Here is a 17247-nt window from a genome sequence, read left to right on the forward strand (position 1 = left end):
TCCTCAGCGCCCTATTGAGGGTATAAAGGGAACAGGGGGCCCAATGAAAAATCCAAATATTAAAGGACTCTGACATAGCAGGGAAGGGGATGAGTCCTAGAATATAGACAGACAGCTCAATTCAAAGAAGCAGTTGCCAGACATTTACTATTCTTTTAAGTGCTTGTCCATGTATAGTCCCTCTCTGTGATCAATAAGGAATTGCCCAGTGGGATGGAAGTGCATGGCCAGAGTCTGTCTAAATAAAGACGGTATCATCACTGCATGAAAACAAGCATCAGATCTTGATGCTTGAGACAGGGAATAGTGCTTCATAACAGTATGAAGTTAATCCCAAATCACTGCTCAGCACATTTCTGAGATGGATAATGCCTCTCAGGAAGCACAGATGGTGCTTGAGCCCTGGTCAGCTCCAAAGGCTCTAAATTAGATAGTTCATAACAGAAGTTAAGGCAACTGGACACCTACTTTCATAATCTCTGGCTCGAAATATCTTACACCTTGAACTCATCTGCAAATACTACAGAGAAACCTGGAGTGACTCTACAGACAGGGAAGTCCTATGTATACAGTAAAACAATGCTCTTGGGACATTCAGATCATGTAATTTAGCCTCCCACTGACTGGTATATAGTTTGAGAGGAAAAAAGTGTTAAATATTATATCTGTTTCAAACATAAATCTTGGGAAAGAAACAGGTATACACTAAGGATGACTTTATCCTTTTGGAATCTTTATAGGGAAGGCCTAGCCTTAAGGGCGTTATACATGTGCTCTGGGAGTTGGGGGGAGGGGGGATGCTTTAATCAGAGCCACTAATTAAAGTGCCTGGAGCATCTTGTGCATCAGCGTCCCTGCACTTAAAAATCGTGGTAGGGTCGATTTAACTAAAGCTTATTTAGTTAAAGTGCCCCCGCTGCCATTTTTAAGGATTGTGGAGTCTGCTGGACCATGGTCATTACCACACTCTAGGAGACTCGACTAAATCGAGCCTGCTCCAGTGTGCTGTAATTACCCAGATTGTTACCCATGGCACCCAATGTGTCTGTATTTCCCCTATGGCTGGTATAGTTGCTACTAAAATGGTGTGCACACAAACACACGTGTGCAAAAATGTTTACAGAATGATTTTCCATCTGTCAAGACAGATACTGTAGCCTTCTATATTACAGCCAGGGGGAGAAAGGTGGTCCCAATAGGTGGCTGAGCTACTCTGTCCATCATGCCTTCTGAGGGCATGAAGAATGGAATCTATATGGACAGTCACACAAAGATGGCAATGTTTGTGTTCAGGAATGAGATTGTTTGCATACTGATACAGTTATGTCTGCAAATTTCCCAGTGTAAAAAAGCCTTAAGGTACAAGACTATAAATATGAGGTTTTCAATTATGGATGCATTATTTAGCTTTCCAAATGAGTGAAACCTTAATAAGAACAGTGAATTCAATTAACTGATGTATAATAACTATAGGCTAGTCTATTGTTTATACTTAACACACAAAATTTATTTAGAAGAAAATATATTTCACAATTTTGTGTAGTCAGAAAGGGATATAGTTTCCAACTGAATTCATAGTTACGTACTATGTTTTAATATTCTTTTGGTTTTATTTAAAAAATTGATTTTCTTTTTTAACCCCAAAAAGCTACCTACTACTAGAATTCATGATAAGGGGAAAGGGAAAAAGGCAGATGTGTCAGCACCTCTAAAAATCTTTCACAAAAATGTAATATTCTGTAATTTACAGAAAGAATAATAAATTGACAGATATTTCAATCTAGCATTGAATAACTGAGTGCATGTAAAATTTTACCGTTTCAGCGTCCACAAAGACCGTTGGACATTCTGAACAAATCATCATCATCACTTCTAATGAACTTCTAAATTTTGTTCCAATGCGCTGTAGACCGTCACCAAGAAAACTTACTGAATCATTTGTTATAGCTACAAACTTTCTTTGAATCGTCTGGAATAATGAAAAACAGAAAAAAATATTTTGCATTATTATTTCTTTTTTCAGATTAAGGTAACTATTTTCCTTATTCTGACGAAGAATATATATATATGTAAACTATTCTTATCATCACATCACTTTTGCTATTAACATATTACAACACAAAATATCAACTGGCAAAAGAGGAAAAAAACAGTAAAAGGAAGGAAACTGTTCTCAAGACTATGATATTGTATTATACCTCAAGCCTTTATTTAGAGATGAATTGTACCAAGTAGTGAATTCTGACATGTCATACTCCATAAGAATTAATATACTCTTTATTTCCGCACACATAGCCACAAATTCAATATATATCTTTAGGAAAAAGTTACTTTAGAAAACTTTTTTCATTATTGTTTTTAGCAAAATATAGCCTGTATCTTATAAGCTGTAGGGGGTATCTTAGTTACTATACGCAAACTCCTATGTAAAGAGTGTGAGTGCTGTATATTTGAAAGTTTCCAAATGGCTTTTGTCTAGGCATACTGATATTTAAAAACAGGCCATAAGGATGATTTGGAGAATTACAGACCAGTAAACCTTGTATCTGTTGCTGGCAAATTAGTCAAAATGATAATGGAAAACAGAATAACCTTGAAAATCATGAAAAGCCAGAATCTAACCCTGAGAGATTCTGTAGATAAGCTGTGGATAAAATGGAGTTAGTTGGTATTCATTTATTTCCAAAGGGTCTTTGAGAAGAATGTGCGAGAGAGGCTATTAAAGAAGTTGAAGGATCACAAGATGAGAAAGTATTATCAGAGATCAAAAACTGGCTAACAAAAAAAGCAAAAAGTAAGACTAGACAGTCATTTTTCATCAAGGAATAAGATCAGCAGTGACAGGTCAAGGTTCTCTAGTAGATCTTCTGTTTTATATATTTATTCATGATCAAGGAGTTGGGGGAAATAGCGAGGTAGCAAAATCTGCAGGTGACAGTGTTATTTACTTTACTCAGGAGCAAAGAAGAAATTAATGACCTTTAAGAAGATCTACACATGCTAGGTGAATTCAACAAGTTAATGTAATGTGAATACATGTGAAGTAACGCATATTGAAAGCAGAAATATGAGCTACTCAGGGTTCTAAATTAACTCAGAAATGATATGGATGGCATAGTATTCGATGAAATCTTCTTAGAAGGAAATATTTTTCACATAATATATGATTAAACTGTTTAACATGATACCCAGATCACTTTTAAGTTGATACAGTAAATTTAAGCTTGAAGTCACAAAAATTTGTTAAGGACAAGGATTTAAGAAAACTTCAAAAACAGATAGGGAGTTTATATTCATATCAGTAATATCTAGAGTTATAATTGCAAGAAACATTTTGGAAGGTGCATTAAAATTTAGTGTTTCCAGTTTTAGGCCAATTTCAAAATATTAGAGACTTTACCAAGCCCTACGTGGATGATGGATTGTTTCACATATGCCTACTATGGGGCTCCTGCACTTTTCTCTAAAGCATGGCATCAAAAAGATGACCCACAGTGCTGCCAACTGCATGCAGCACGCACCAGTACTGGTCCCACATGCTGCGTGCAGTATGCACAGCCTGTCTAGCATAGGCTGCAGACGGCACAGGGCTGGTTTGGGGTGCTTGCTCACGCTGGACAGATCCTGTGAGGATCTGGATCTGGGGCCAGATCAGCCCACAGTTGTGCTGTATGTGCCAGATCCATTGTATAGGGATGATCTGGTGTGAGTGGCACATGCAGTGTATGCTCCAGACCAACCTAGTATGCTGTGTCAGGCTACAGTCAATGCACGCTGCATTTAGCACACAAAGGCCAAGTTGGTACTCACGCTGTATTTGCCCTATGCGCTAGAACTGAGGCCAGTCTGGATTGGGCCCTAGACCAGTTCTGCATGCCAGCATGGCTGGTCTGGTGTGGGTACCATACATGGCATGTGCTAAATGCCACATGGAGGTCCAGGGCTAATGAGCATACTGCAAGCAGCACATGTGGCCAGTCCAGGCCTTGCATTGCATGTGGGCTGGAACCAGCATGTGGGAACAGGAATGGTCTGTGGGCCCAATCCAGCCCACAGTCCAGCTCTATGCCCATCATCTGGCCTGTGGGGCTGGATGCGTTTGACATCCCTGCTCCAAAGCATTACTTTTCAACAAATGGACTGTGGAGATGTTATGTATGGGCTGCAAGGGTAGCTTTGCGGGGAGCTGCTACCATCCTACTAAGTGTTCCCAGCTCCAGGCTCCTCTGTATGTGTTACATCTAGGATGAGAAACAGTGCAGCTGCTTCAGTTCAGTCAAGGATGAAATTTATTAGCCCGAGCACAAGCCTCACACAAACATGGGTACACTGCTGTTCACAAGCTAGTGCCTTCAAAGGAAGGCCTGAAGTACGCCTGGCAAGTTAACCACAAGGGAAACTGGCTGCTAGGCTGGGGAACTGCAATATGAGAATATCAGCTGTGGGCTCAGAAAGGTTGAAAATCATTGCTCTGAAGTATCTGACAGGAGCCTGGACTACACGAACCTTTAGCCAGATCCAGTGAGTCAGTTTCTACATCTTTTGTATTCTTTTTATAAAAGCCCTGAAACACCATAGAAAACAAATACATTAGCAAATCATAAATGTAGCAAAATCAAACACATGCAACTTCAGAAATGTCAGGATCAAGGCTGCTTGTACAACCTTAATTAATTTTCCTGGCACCTTTGCATTTTGATGAAGACCCCCTGTACTCTACAACATAACAGCCATTAAATTCCAGAGCAGCTATTGCTCAGGTTGGCAGCAGGAAACCTTCATTTTTGCTGCGATGTTAATTAGGATAGTTAGCTGATTTCTCAGAATACACTAATGAATCCTTTCTCTAGATCTGCAAGGTCACTATAAAAAACAGCACTCAGCTGCTGAAGAGTGGAGTCACACTGCTACTGCAAAGCTGCTCCACATGTACTAGTCACTGCAAGTGGGGCAGAGTCGCACAAGGTTTAATGGACCCAAACTACAATTCAGTCTTGGGTGGAATGGAGATTTAGCAGGAGTCTGGACTGTGATGTCCACCAGGACATACACCTTCACTGCTAACCAAAGGTAGTCCAACAAGCCTTGCTTTCTGTTTCGCCCTTTCATGAGCAGCCAGGGAAGAGAAATTGCTGCTTATGCCATGCATTTCCCAGAATGGTAAACGCAGCAGGAGGTCTTGGAGAAGCACAGAGAACCTGAATGGCAGAAGCCTAAGGGAAACAAAATAACAGACCTTGTGATTAATACTGATAATTCCATGCCTTTTTTCTGCTGAATTTGGTATTTTGATGATCACAGTGTATGGGGTACTGATGCAGCTTGGTTAAGTAATCGTATGCTAGTTTGTCCACCAGATTTCAGCCCCATTCACTTCACAGGATGAATGAGGTGAGCAATTCTGATTCATTAATTAGAACTGGCTTGAAAATGAAGCAAGTATGTGTAGCATCCTAAGTTCTGTGTAGAATAAAGCAGAAAAATCATAGGGAATGAGACAGAAACCTGCTGCAGGAGAAAGGATAGTTTCTTGGTCAGGGCCACTGAATGCACACCTAACTGGCGACCCACAAAGGGTTAAGTTGCAGCCCCTGGGCTCCCACTCAGCTGCCTCTCACCCCACTGCTCCAGCTGCAGAAGCAGCCAGGGTCTCTGGGCTTCCCCTCCCCCTTCCCTGAGGGTGAGGAGGTGCAGTGCAGAGCAGAGCAGCCCACAGTGCTGAGGGAGCCCACAGCTTGGGGTGCTTGAGAGGTGTGAGCGAACAGGGGCAGCAAACAGGACAGTTTGCAAGCAGCTCACTGGGAGCAAGAGGAGGAAGGGGAAAAGGAAGAGGAGCCAGGCATCAAATCCTGTTCCAGGAAGGTAAGAGGGCCAGGACTGCCTATGTATTTGGCTTGCTGAGTGTTTGTCTGGTGGGCTATATGTTTGGGCATGTTCCCTGAGCAGCGGGGAGAGCTGCTGACTAGATGATTGCTACCTGTGTCTGACAAAAGCCCTCGCAAGGGGATATAGCCAGTCCAGGCCCAGGAGTATATAAAAGGAGACTCGCATAGTGACCAGGGAATCAGCAAACAGGGGCAGCAACCAGGGCAGTTTGCACCCCACTCTTTGAAAGGGAGTATTTAAGGTATTGGTGACACATAGGGGGTGCACATGCACCCCAGGCGAAATGTGTTGCAGATGCTGCCGGCGGCACCTGTGGGCAGTCACTCCTCACCACCTCCCCCCTCACTGCTGACGGCTTCTGCAGGTGGTCCCTGATTGCCGCTGGCCACCACCACTGCCGCTGGCGTGTGTGGGGGGGGTCGCTGACCACCAGGCAGCACTCGCCACTCCCCCTCCACTGCTGCCGGCACACCACGGCTGCCCGCGGGAGCTCCCTGTTCGGCCCTCTCCTGCCGTGGCTGCTCGTGGGAGCTCCCTGCTCATCACCACCATGCCCCTACCGTGGCTGCCTGTGGGAGCTCCCCATTCACCGCCACCATGCCCCCGCCACTGCTGCCTGCAGGATCTCCCCACTCACTGCCAACACGCCCTCACCACTGCTGCCACCTGTTGGTGGTCACCGTGCCCCGCCAACCTCTGCGGGCACACGGCATTCATGCTTCAAGGTAAGTTTTTTCTTTAAGAGTAACCAATCTACATATATTTAGTGTAGGTAGCTAAAACTCACAAGTTAGATCAATACTTAAGCCCCTGGCTAACTAGAGTCCACAGTGAGAGAGTTCACTAGGCCGCTTGCCTGGAAACTCTCTCTCCTTCCTTTACTGTAAGCTTGGTGAGAGGAAGCAGGTTAGCAGGGAAAAGGAAACCTTTTGGGACCAAGGAGAAGTGAACAGGGCAGCTTACAGGGGACTTTGCTAGGGAGGGTCTGCTCGGAGACAGGGGCAGGAAGAGAGAGGAGGGAGATTAAGAGGCCGGGATAAATGGCTGGATAATATTGCAATGCCAGAGCCACTGCCAGCTCTTCCTTTGCTTGCACCTGTGAGGTGTCAATCAAGGCAGGACCACTCACCACCAAGATTTCCACCCAGGTCCTGGTTTGGCACTGTGGGAAATGCAGCTTGCAGGTTCCTTCCAGTGACAGCCCAATGGGGGAGGGCCTGCAATGCGAGTGGTGGTTCCTAGTGGGGTCCCTCACAGAACAGGCTGCTGCCCACTCCCCAGTAACTTCCTGGATTGCTTGTGCACTGCTGTGTCACCCTCCCAGCAGATGTCAGGGTGACTGAAGTCCGTCATGAAAACCAAGGCCTGTGGTTGGGAAACTTCTGCTAGATGTTTGAAGAAAGCCTTATCCACCTCATCTGGTGGTCTGTCAGACCCCCACCACATCACCTTTGTTGCACTCCCCTCTTACCATGGAGCTCTGAGCAATCATACACCACTTTTACTTAAAAACTCCTCCGCTTTTCCCCTGCCTGTCCTTCCTGAACAGTTTATACCCATCCATGACAGTGCTTCAGTCATGTGAGCTGTACCACCAAGTCTCTGTTTCTCTAATCAGGTCATAGTTCTGTGACTGTGTGAGGACTTCCAGTTCTTCCTGTTTCTCAGGCTGCATGCATTCATGTACAGACATTTGAAATAACTAATTGATTGCCCTACTTTCTCAGGAAGAATGAGAAGGCTTCTTTTGTTGCTCCCTCCTGCTTGTGCTTTCTCCAGGTCACCCGCCTCCCCACTTACCTTGGGTCTTTATCACCACCCCCTGGCTAACCTAGTTTAGGACAGGCCTAGTTTAAAGTCCTCCTCACTAGGTTAGCAAACCTGTCTGCAAAGATGCTCTTCCCCCTCTTCATCAGGCGACCCCATCTCTTCCTAGCAGCCCTTTCTCTTTGTTCCCATGATCAAAGAAGCCAAAGTCTGGCTGGTGACACCATCTGCACAGTCATGCATTGATCTATAGGATGCATCCACTGTGGCCCAGACCATTCCCTTTGACCAGAAGTATTGAGGAGAATACCCCCTGAGTGCCTGGCCCCTTCACCCTTGCACCCAGAGCCCTGTAACCACTTTTGATCTGCTCAGGTTCACCCCTGGCAGTATCATGGTGCCCACATGAATGAGCAGCAGGGGGTAGTAGTCTGCAGGCCAAATGAGTCTTGTTAATCCTTTTGTAACATTTTGAATCTTGGCTCCGGGCAAGCAGCAGACTTCCCAAAACAAGTGGTCAGGCTGGCAGATGAATGTCTCCATCCCTGGCAGAAGGGAGTTGCCAACTACCACCACCTGTCGCTTCCTCTTGGTGGCAGTGGTCTTGATTCTCCCAATCTTGGGGATGCCTGGCCTGGTCTCTTCCACCAATGGAACGTACTCCTCTGTGGCTAGGGTTGTTTTCCAGGCAAAGCGCTGTAGGTGGAGATGAAGGCTTCTGCTTGTTACCAGAGGTCACAAGTTTCCTGCTTTCACCTTCCTAGGAGTCCATGTGCTCCTCCTCCTCTAGTACTGCCGTTGGCAATCCTTCATCCACAGTCATAGGGGTCTCCTCCAGCACTGAATTGATGAAGTTCTCATGGCAGAGGATGCTTCGGAGCCTTGTCACCTCCTCCTGTAAGTGGGGAAGCAGGTGACCTGGAGAAAGCACAAGCAGGAGGGAGCAACAAAGGAAGCCTTCTCATTCTTCCTGAGAAAGTAGGGCAATCAACTAGTTATTTTAAATGTCTGTACATGAATGCATGCAGCCTGAGAAACAAGCAGGAAGAACTGGAAGTCCTCACACAGTCACGGAACTATGACCTGATTAGAGAAACAGAGACTTGGGGGTACAGCTCACATGACTGAAGCACTGTCATGAATAGGTATAAACTGTTCAGGAAGGACAGGCAGGGGAAAAGTGGAGGAGTTTTTAAGTAAAAGAGGTGTATGATTGCTCAGAGCTCCGGGGTCAGAGAGGAGAGCAACAAGGGTGATGTTGTGGTGGGGGTCTGACAGACCACCAGATGAGGTGGATAAGGCTTTTTTCAAACATCTAACAGAAGTTTCCCAACCACAGGCCTTGGTCTTCATGATGGACTTCAGTTACCGTGACATCTGCTGGGAGGGTGACACAGCAGTGCACAAGCAATCCAGGAAGTTACTGGGGAGTGGGCAGCAGCAATCACAAGATGACTGAGTTTAGGATCCCGAGGAAAGGAAGGATGGAGAGCAGCAGAGTAATCCCGGACTTCAGAAAAGCAGACTTTGATTCACTCCAGGAGCCATGAACGATGCATGCCCCCTGGCAGCTGGGGAGGCATGGCAGCGGCAGGAGCATGGCGGCAGTAAGTTTGGAGCTCCCACAGATGCTGCCAGTGCTGTCGGCAGGTGGGGGGCAGGGTGGCAAGCGCCAACCAAGGATTGGCGACCACCCACAGACACTGTTGGCAGTGGCGGCAGCAGCCAGGGGCAATCACAGTGCCTTTTCATAGGGGGTGCACAGTATTGGTGGCACCTTTTCGTAGGGAGTGCAACAAGCCTTGCTTTCTGTGTTTCACCCTTTCATGAGCAGCCAGGGAAGAGAAATTGCTGCTTATGCCATGTGTTTCCCAGAGTGGTAAATACAGCAGGAGGTCTTGGAGAAGCACAGAGAACCTGAATGGCAGAAGCCAAAGGGAAACAAAATCACAGCACCAGTACCCCTGACACACTCGGGGGTGCACATGCACCTGTGTGCACCCCCTACGCATCACCAGTGCCGGGAACTGACACGTAGGATCTACTGGGAAGCCAGTCTGAGGGGGAAAGGAGACCAGGAGAACTGGTTGTATTGTAAAAAAAACACAACACCTTACTGTAGGCACAGGAACAAACCATACCGATGCACAGGAAGGCTGGCAAGTATGGTGCAAAGACCAGCTTGGCTTAGCAGGGAACTCTTCAGTGAGCTAAAATAAGAAGGAAACTTACAAAGCTTAAAATAAGAAGGCTTACTTAAACAACCACCTAGGGAGGAGTATAAGAGTATTGATCAGGCATGCAGGGATGAAATCAGGAAGGCCAAAGCACAGAGTTGCAGCTAGCAAGCAATGTGAAGGTAAAAAGAAGGGTTTCTACACATATGTCAGAAAGAAGAGGAAGATCAGGGAAAGTGAGGATTCCTGACTGAATGGGGGAGGCAACTTAGTGAAATACTCAATGCCTTCTTTTACCTTAGTGTTCACAGGTAAGGTCAGCACCTGGCAGCACAGTCTGGGGAGAAGATGAGCAGCCAACAGTGGCAAAAGAACAGATTTGGGACTATTTAGAAAAGCTGGACATATACAAGTCCATGGGGCCAGATGCAGTGTACCAGGGTGCTAAGGAAGTTGGGCTGATATGCTTGCAGAGTCATTGGCTATTATTTTGAAAACTCTCTGTGATTGGGAAAGGTCCTGGATGACTGAAGAAGGGTAAATATAGCACATTGTTAAGAAAGGAAAGGAGGAGGATTTGGGGAACTACAGATCAGTCAGCCTCACCTCAGTCCCTAGAAAAATCATGGAGCAGGTCCTCAAGGAATCCATTTCTAAGCATTTGGAGCAGAAGAAGGTGATTAGGAACAGTCAGCATGGATTCACCAAAGGCAAGTTATGGCTGACCAACCTGATTGCCTTCTATGATGAGATGACTGGGTCTGGATGCAGAGAGACCAGTGGATGTGATATATTTCGACTTCAGCAAGGCTTTGATACAGTCTCCCACAACAGTCTTGCAAGCAAGTTTCATAGATTTCATAGACATTAGGGCTGTAAGGGACCTCGGAAGATCAAGTCCAGCCCCCTGCCCCAGGGGCAGGAAGTCAGCTGGGGTCACAGGATGCCAGCAAGATAAACATCCAAATTGCTCTTGACGGCATTCAAAGTAGGTGCTTGAACCACCTCCAATGGCAGGCTATTCCAGACCCTGGGGGCTCGGACAGTAAAGAACTTCTTCCTTATGTCCAGCCTGAAACGCTCTTGGAGGAGTTTATAACCATTCGACCTTGTCATCCCTTGGGGTGCTCTGATGAATAAACATTCCCCCAGATCCTGGTGAACACCCCTGAGAAACTTATAGGTGGCCATCAGATCGCCCATGAGCCTGCGCTTTTCCAGGTTGAAGAGTCCCATAGCTCTCAGCCTCTAGTCATAAGGTCTGTTTTCCTGACCTCTGATCATGCATGTGGCTCTCCTCTGCACTCTCTCAAGCTTCTCCACATCTTTTTTGAATTGTGGAGCCCAAAACTGGATGCAGTACTCCAGCTGCGGCCTCACCAAGGCTGAATACAATGGGAGAATGACGTCCTGGGATTTGCCGGAGAAGCATCTATGGTTGCAAGCCAGCGTTTTGCTCACTTTACTAGCCGCAGCATCACATTGAAGGCTCATGTTCATCTTGTGGTCAATGATGACCCCCATGTCCCTTTCATCCGTAGTGCTAGCCAGCGTAGCACTACTGAACCTATAAGCATGCTGCAGGTTTTTCCTCCCAAGGTAGAAAACCTTGCATTTTTCAGTGTTAAACACCATCAGGTTCTCATCCACCCATTTCCTGAGCCTATCAAGGTCAGCCTGGATCACCCTCCTGTCCTCAGGTGTGGATGCTTTACCCCAAAGTTTGGTATCATTGGCGAACTTGGCCAGTCCGCTTCTGATACCAATGTCTACATCGTTAATGAAGATGTTAAATAAAATAGGTCCAAGGATAGAGCCTTGAGGGACCCCACTGGTCATAGGACACCACAACGATTGATTTCCGTCAACCACCACCCTCTGGGTCCGACCACGGAGCCAATTTCCCAGCCAGCGGATCATGGTGGACCCGAGGCCACAGTTAGCCAGTTTTGCCAAGAGGTGATCGTGGGATGCCAGATCAAAGGCTTTTTTAAAGTCAAGATATACGATATCAATCTCTTCCCCCTTATCCAGGTGATAGGTCACCTAGTCATAAAAGGAAATAAGATTGGTCAAGCAAGACCTACCCACAACAAGTCCATGCTGGCTATCCCTCAGGATGTTGCCATCAGCCAGTCCATTAAGAATGGCCTCTTTTATAAACTTTTAAGTTAAGGAAATATGGGTTGAATGAACGAACTGCAAGATGGATAGAAAACTGGGTAGTCAGGCTCAAAGGGTAGTAATCAATGGCTTGATGTGTAGTTGGCAGCCAGTAACAAGTGGAGTGCCCCAACAGTCAATTCTGGAGCCAGTTTTGTTCAAGATCTTCATCAATGACCTGGAATATGGGATGAAGTGCACCCTCAGCAAGTTGGCAGATGACACCAAGCTGGGGGGGAGCAGTAGATACACTAGAGGGTAGGGTTAGGATTCAGAGAGACCTTAACAAATTGAGGATTGGACCCAAAGAAATCTCATGAGATTCAATAAGGACAAGTGCTGCACTCAGGATAGAACAATCCCATGCACTGGTACAGGATGGGAACCAACTGGCTAAGCAGCAGCTCTGCAGAAAAGGACTTGAAGGTTACAGTGGACTTTTAGTTGAATATGAGCCAACAGCATGCCCTTGTTGCGAAGAAAGCTAATGGCATACTTGGCTGCATTAGTAGGATGGTTGCCAGCAGATTGAAGGAAGCACCACCTCTATTCAGCACTGGTCCAGTTTTGGGGCACCCACTACAGAAAGAATGTAGACAAATTGGAGGGAATCCAGCAGAGGGCAATGAAAATGGTTAGGGGGCTGGAACACATGGCTTATGAGGACAAGCTGAGGGAACTGGGTTTATTTAGTCTAGAGAAGAAGAAGACTGATGCGGGATTTAATAACAGCCTTCAACTATCTAAAGGTGGTTCCAAAAACGATGGAACCAGACGACAGAACAAGGAGCAGCGATCGCAAGTTGTAGCAAGGGAAGTTTAGGTTAGATTACAGGAAAAACATTCTCACTAGGAAGGTGGCAAAGCACTGGACCAGGCTCCCCAAGGAGGGGGTAGAATCTCCATCCTTGGAGTTTTTTTAAAGACCTGGATAGACAAAGTCTTGGCTGCGATGATATAGTTGGGGATGGTCCTGCACTGAGCTGGAGGTTGGACTAGATGACCTCCTGAGGTCCCTTACAACCCTAATTTTTTTATGATTCTATGAATAGGGGAGCCCACGGCCAGAGAACTGGGTGCACAATGCAGCAGCAGGAGGAAGGGCATCAGACATGTGGTGCAATGTGGGGGCCATGGCTCTCACTGGTGTAGCCCTTGGGCACTTAGATGAACAGCCCTGCTGTAATGAAACTCTGAATGGTCCTTTTAGGGGACCATATTCCCTGTGCGACTCTGGACCGATCACTTAAACCAGATTTTTTTACCCTTCACATAGGTGATCATTAATCGTGTTCCTTATTTTTAGGAGCAACATTCTAACACCCGAGGCTTAATATTCTAAATAGTTGAGTTCTCAGCCTCAAATGAATCCATTGGTAGAATGCAAAAGTTCAGCACCTCTGTCAGTAAGCCAGGTCTGGAAGAATAAGCAAAAAGTTGGGAGTCAGGAGGCTCTGACATTCATTGCATGGTCTTCTGGTTGTCCCTTGGCTTTTCTGTGACAATTCCTCCACCTACAAAATGGAGTAACTATTTTTCCTCTCCCAGTAAATTGTCAGGATTAACACATGTCTAATTAATGATGATTTGAATAGTTTAGCATTAATCTCTCCCCAGTGCTTCAGTTCTCTTTTTAGGGAAATTACTTTTCTCACAGAGCTATTATGAAGATAAATTCATTAATGCTTGTCAGCTTCAGATACTGTGATGATGACTATGACAGAAAAGCTCACGAGGAAATGAATAGTTCCATAATTAGTACAGGGTTTGGATGATGTTCAGCAAATAATAAAGGGGCTGCATATTAAATCAAGAAGCTAAAAAGAAATAAAAAACAAATGCTTAATTTCCTGAGCAACATCCATCCTGGGCATTGAATAAGACAGATAACCCAAAGAAATGATAGCATATGACCATGAAATAAAATTATTTTCATCTAGTTTGCCTGTTTGTAAGTACATACCCCATCAGATTGTGGTAGCATAAGATATTTGAAAGATACAAGACAAAAGATGCTTTGAAAAGGAAATGCTTATCAGAAACCAACTGCTAGTGACTCACTGACCTGAAACAACCTTGAAAACACATGAAATGTATAGACTGCACAAGATCCATCAGTATCTGACAGCATTTGATTGACGTGGCAGCGCCAGGCCTCCTCTTCATCATCATAAGCAACTGGCTGGAAAGCTGCCAATATGGCAGAAAGAAAAGGTGAAGGTGGTGGAGAAGTCTGAACTTCTGGGAATCCATCCTGTTCTTCTTCATCTTGGCTGTAAATAAAATGTAACCTAAGTAAGCTTGTCAGGAAATAATATGCAAAAAAGAAACAGCTTTCATTTATTTAACTTTGTTTGGCAGTTTGAATTAGATCAAAGAGTCACTAGTGAGAGTTTTAGTCACACTCACTAAAACTAAGGATCTAGAGATAAATTAAATGGAAACTATAAACCAGGGGTGGCCAAAATGTGGCCCGGGAGCCAGATGCAGCCTGCCAGGCCATTCTATCTGGCCCACGGGGCCCCTAAAATATTTAGAAAATTAATATTCATCTGCCCTGGGCTGCCTGTCATGTGGCCCTCGATGGCTTACCAAAACTCAGTAAGCAGCCCTCTGTCTGAAATAATTGCCTGCCCTGCTATAAATAATGAAGCAAGAAAAGGTTAAAACAAGCCTTTTACAGATACAACATAAATGTTGACACTTACTCAAATAAATATCCAAGTAGTCTTTTAAAACAACCAGAGTAAATATATCTTATGCTATTTCTGTTTAACTTCCTTATCAACAGAATATTCAGAAAGGGAAATATTTTGTTGGCTAGAATAATTTCATGAACATTAAACTCCACTAATAGTTGATCATCCGTAAACTTAGTTCATCAACATCTGCAAACACAACAACATCCTCAAGCTGGTCTTGGGTTGCTCCCAAGAGTTCTCACTGAAGTACACCAATTTTTAAAGATAATTTTAAGTAATATGTACAAGTGGACAGAGATGGATTGGAACGCATCTGTTTTTATAGACAATCAATTAAATGGGTTTTTGTTGAAAGAGCAGTCTAAAGATACACTTTTTACCATACATCAATACTCAGACAACACTGTTACAAGACAGATTAATTATTGCTTGTATTCAGTCATAAATTTAATTTTAAAACTTTCTACAGTAGAAGGAATTATAATTTTAATAGAACTTTTTTCTTATTGCTTGGTCATTACCTGACACACTTGATATTTTATTAGGATTTACAGATGTTATAAAGAACTTTATAAAAAATTAAAGCTTGATTTGCTTCTACAATACCAATGCTCACTTCATAAGAGACCAAGCATGTCTTAAGAGAGAACTGTCCATTAACGAAGTCACCTGCTTGCATATTTAATTTCTTCTTGATGCTAATAATTTTATTCTTTGGTTGTATCAGCTCTGTAGGCCAATTCCTTCCCCACTTCCTGCTTGTTTTTCTGTCCTAGGGAGAGCTTTGAAAAATAAGCTTGTTTCGACCACTCCTCACAGAAATCATTTGTAACCTAGTGCACTGAAATATATTTATTTTGTAGTACTTGCATATTTTGATTTCACTAATGCAATGCAAATTATAAATTAAATGCAAGCCTTACTGAGCAGAATGAAAGTAAGCAGCTTCTACCAATGTTTGCAAGCAAGGTTTGAAGTGGTAACAAGGAGCACCTTTGCTAGAGCAGATTTCAAAAGGTTACTTTAATGCTTTTAGGACTAGAATGATTTTTAGTATAAATAAAGGGTGATTTCTGATTTGCCCATGAGAAATCAAAATGGTACTAACCATCACCAGCTTTTAATTTTTACAAACCATTTTACAGCAACTCAATATAAAGTTAGCAAGTCTCAACTGCTCCTTTAACCACCCCACCCCTGCAACTATAACAATCTCTTAATTTCCATGCTCTCAATCTGTGCCACCTTGATCTACTTACAATTTCTTCATCTCACAGGAGAAGGGCACAGAGGGTGCCCTTCCTTTCCCATAAAAAGTCTCCCTGATCACCTCTCTCTCACCAAGCATGCACTAAGACCTCGCTTCCCTCACTAAGATGCCTCCACTACTTCTCCCAAACACCTGGCCTGGTTTTTGAGTTGGTCAGACTTGCGAACAAGCATTTGCTCTCTCTCCTGTAAGGGATAGACTTCCCCGCTACGCCCACCTGCCCCACTAACGGGATTGTGAAGCTCTTTTTGAGTTGAGCTTGATTACTAAAATATTTATTTTTCCATTATGTTCAGAAAAGGAAAATATTCCTATTACTTTAATACTTCTAAAGAGAACCCCAACTTTGAAAGTAAATCTTTGATGCATCTTTGATGACTGTATAACAGATTCTGGGTTGAATTCTCAGTGCAGCTTTTCGCAAGGGAAAAGTGGCTGTATTCCACCCTCTCCTTCCCCACTCTTTCTGCAACATACATTTCCCTGATCCTGGACTGGCTGGGGCCAGAATGGTTCCTGACATAACTCAGAACAGGTCCAGGAATGTTCTATATTTTACTGTTTACAGCTTGTGGCTGCTAAGAAACACTCCAGAATCCTACCCCCCTCCAATTTTTGACACGCCTTTTTTCCACTCACTATGGTTTGGTAATAATACACTGATTCTAATTCCAAATGAGCAGTGGTGGTCAAAACTTTAGATCAGGCTTGTCCAACATACGGCCCGTGGGCCGCCATGCAGCCCGCCAAGCTGTTTTCTGTGGCCCGTGGTGCTACGACGGAAAACGAAAGTAAACACTGTTTACTTTTGTTCCCACCCCTTGTCCCTCCCCCAGGCCCTCAGCAGCTTCCTAATGGCTGCTGAAGGGCTGGGGAAGGGACAAGGTTCTCACACGCACCGCCTCAGCTTGATATTGCTGACGCTGTGCGTGTGGGAAGAGGAGTAGCTATGTGCCCCTCGGGACAGGATGCGCCCAGCCGGAGCAGCAGGGGCTCAGCTGCACTTTCCCCCTACCTGCGCTGGTCAGTCCCGAGCGGCACATGGCTCCGCTGCCGCCTCTGCTGGCTGCTGCCGACCTGGGCAGGTCTGTCCCATCCAGAGCTGTCCCATCCAGCACGCAGCTGAAGCCGGCTTCCTATGTGCTGCTGGGGACGGGAGGAGCCCGGCTGGGTCAGCACTGGCCAGCAGAAACAGCGGCAGAGCCATATGCTGCTCGGGACTGACGGGCGCAGGCAGGGGAAAATGCAGCTGAGCCCCTGTCGCTCCGCCGCCGCTTCTGCC

The 17247-nt window shown here is 45.0% G+C and overlaps 1 protein-coding gene across 15 annotated transcripts in view; it reads right to left on the bottom strand.

The window, feature by feature from the left end:
* FRYL (FRY like transcription coactivator) overlaps positions 1-17247 on the bottom strand; it is a 307800-nt gene that overhangs the window by 18710 nt on the left and 271843 nt on the right. For all 15 annotated transcript variants that reach the window (XM_025198387.1, XM_025198393.1, XM_025198394.1 and 12 more), the window contains 2 exons: positions 14059-14266; positions 1817-1969 (listed from right to left, as the gene is read on the bottom strand). In XM_025198387.1, the coding sequence (XP_025054172.1) occupies positions 1817-1969; positions 14059-14266 (361 nt within the window). The remainder of the gene's footprint in view (positions 1-1816; positions 1970-14058; positions 14267-17247) is intronic.

The sequence above is a fragment of the Alligator sinensis genome, unplaced genomic scaffold, assembly GCF_000455745.1.
Source record: "Alligator sinensis unplaced genomic scaffold, ASM45574v1 scaffold134_1, whole genome shotgun sequence".
Taxonomy (NCBI): domain Eukaryota; kingdom Metazoa; phylum Chordata; order Crocodylia; family Alligatoridae; genus Alligator; species Alligator sinensis.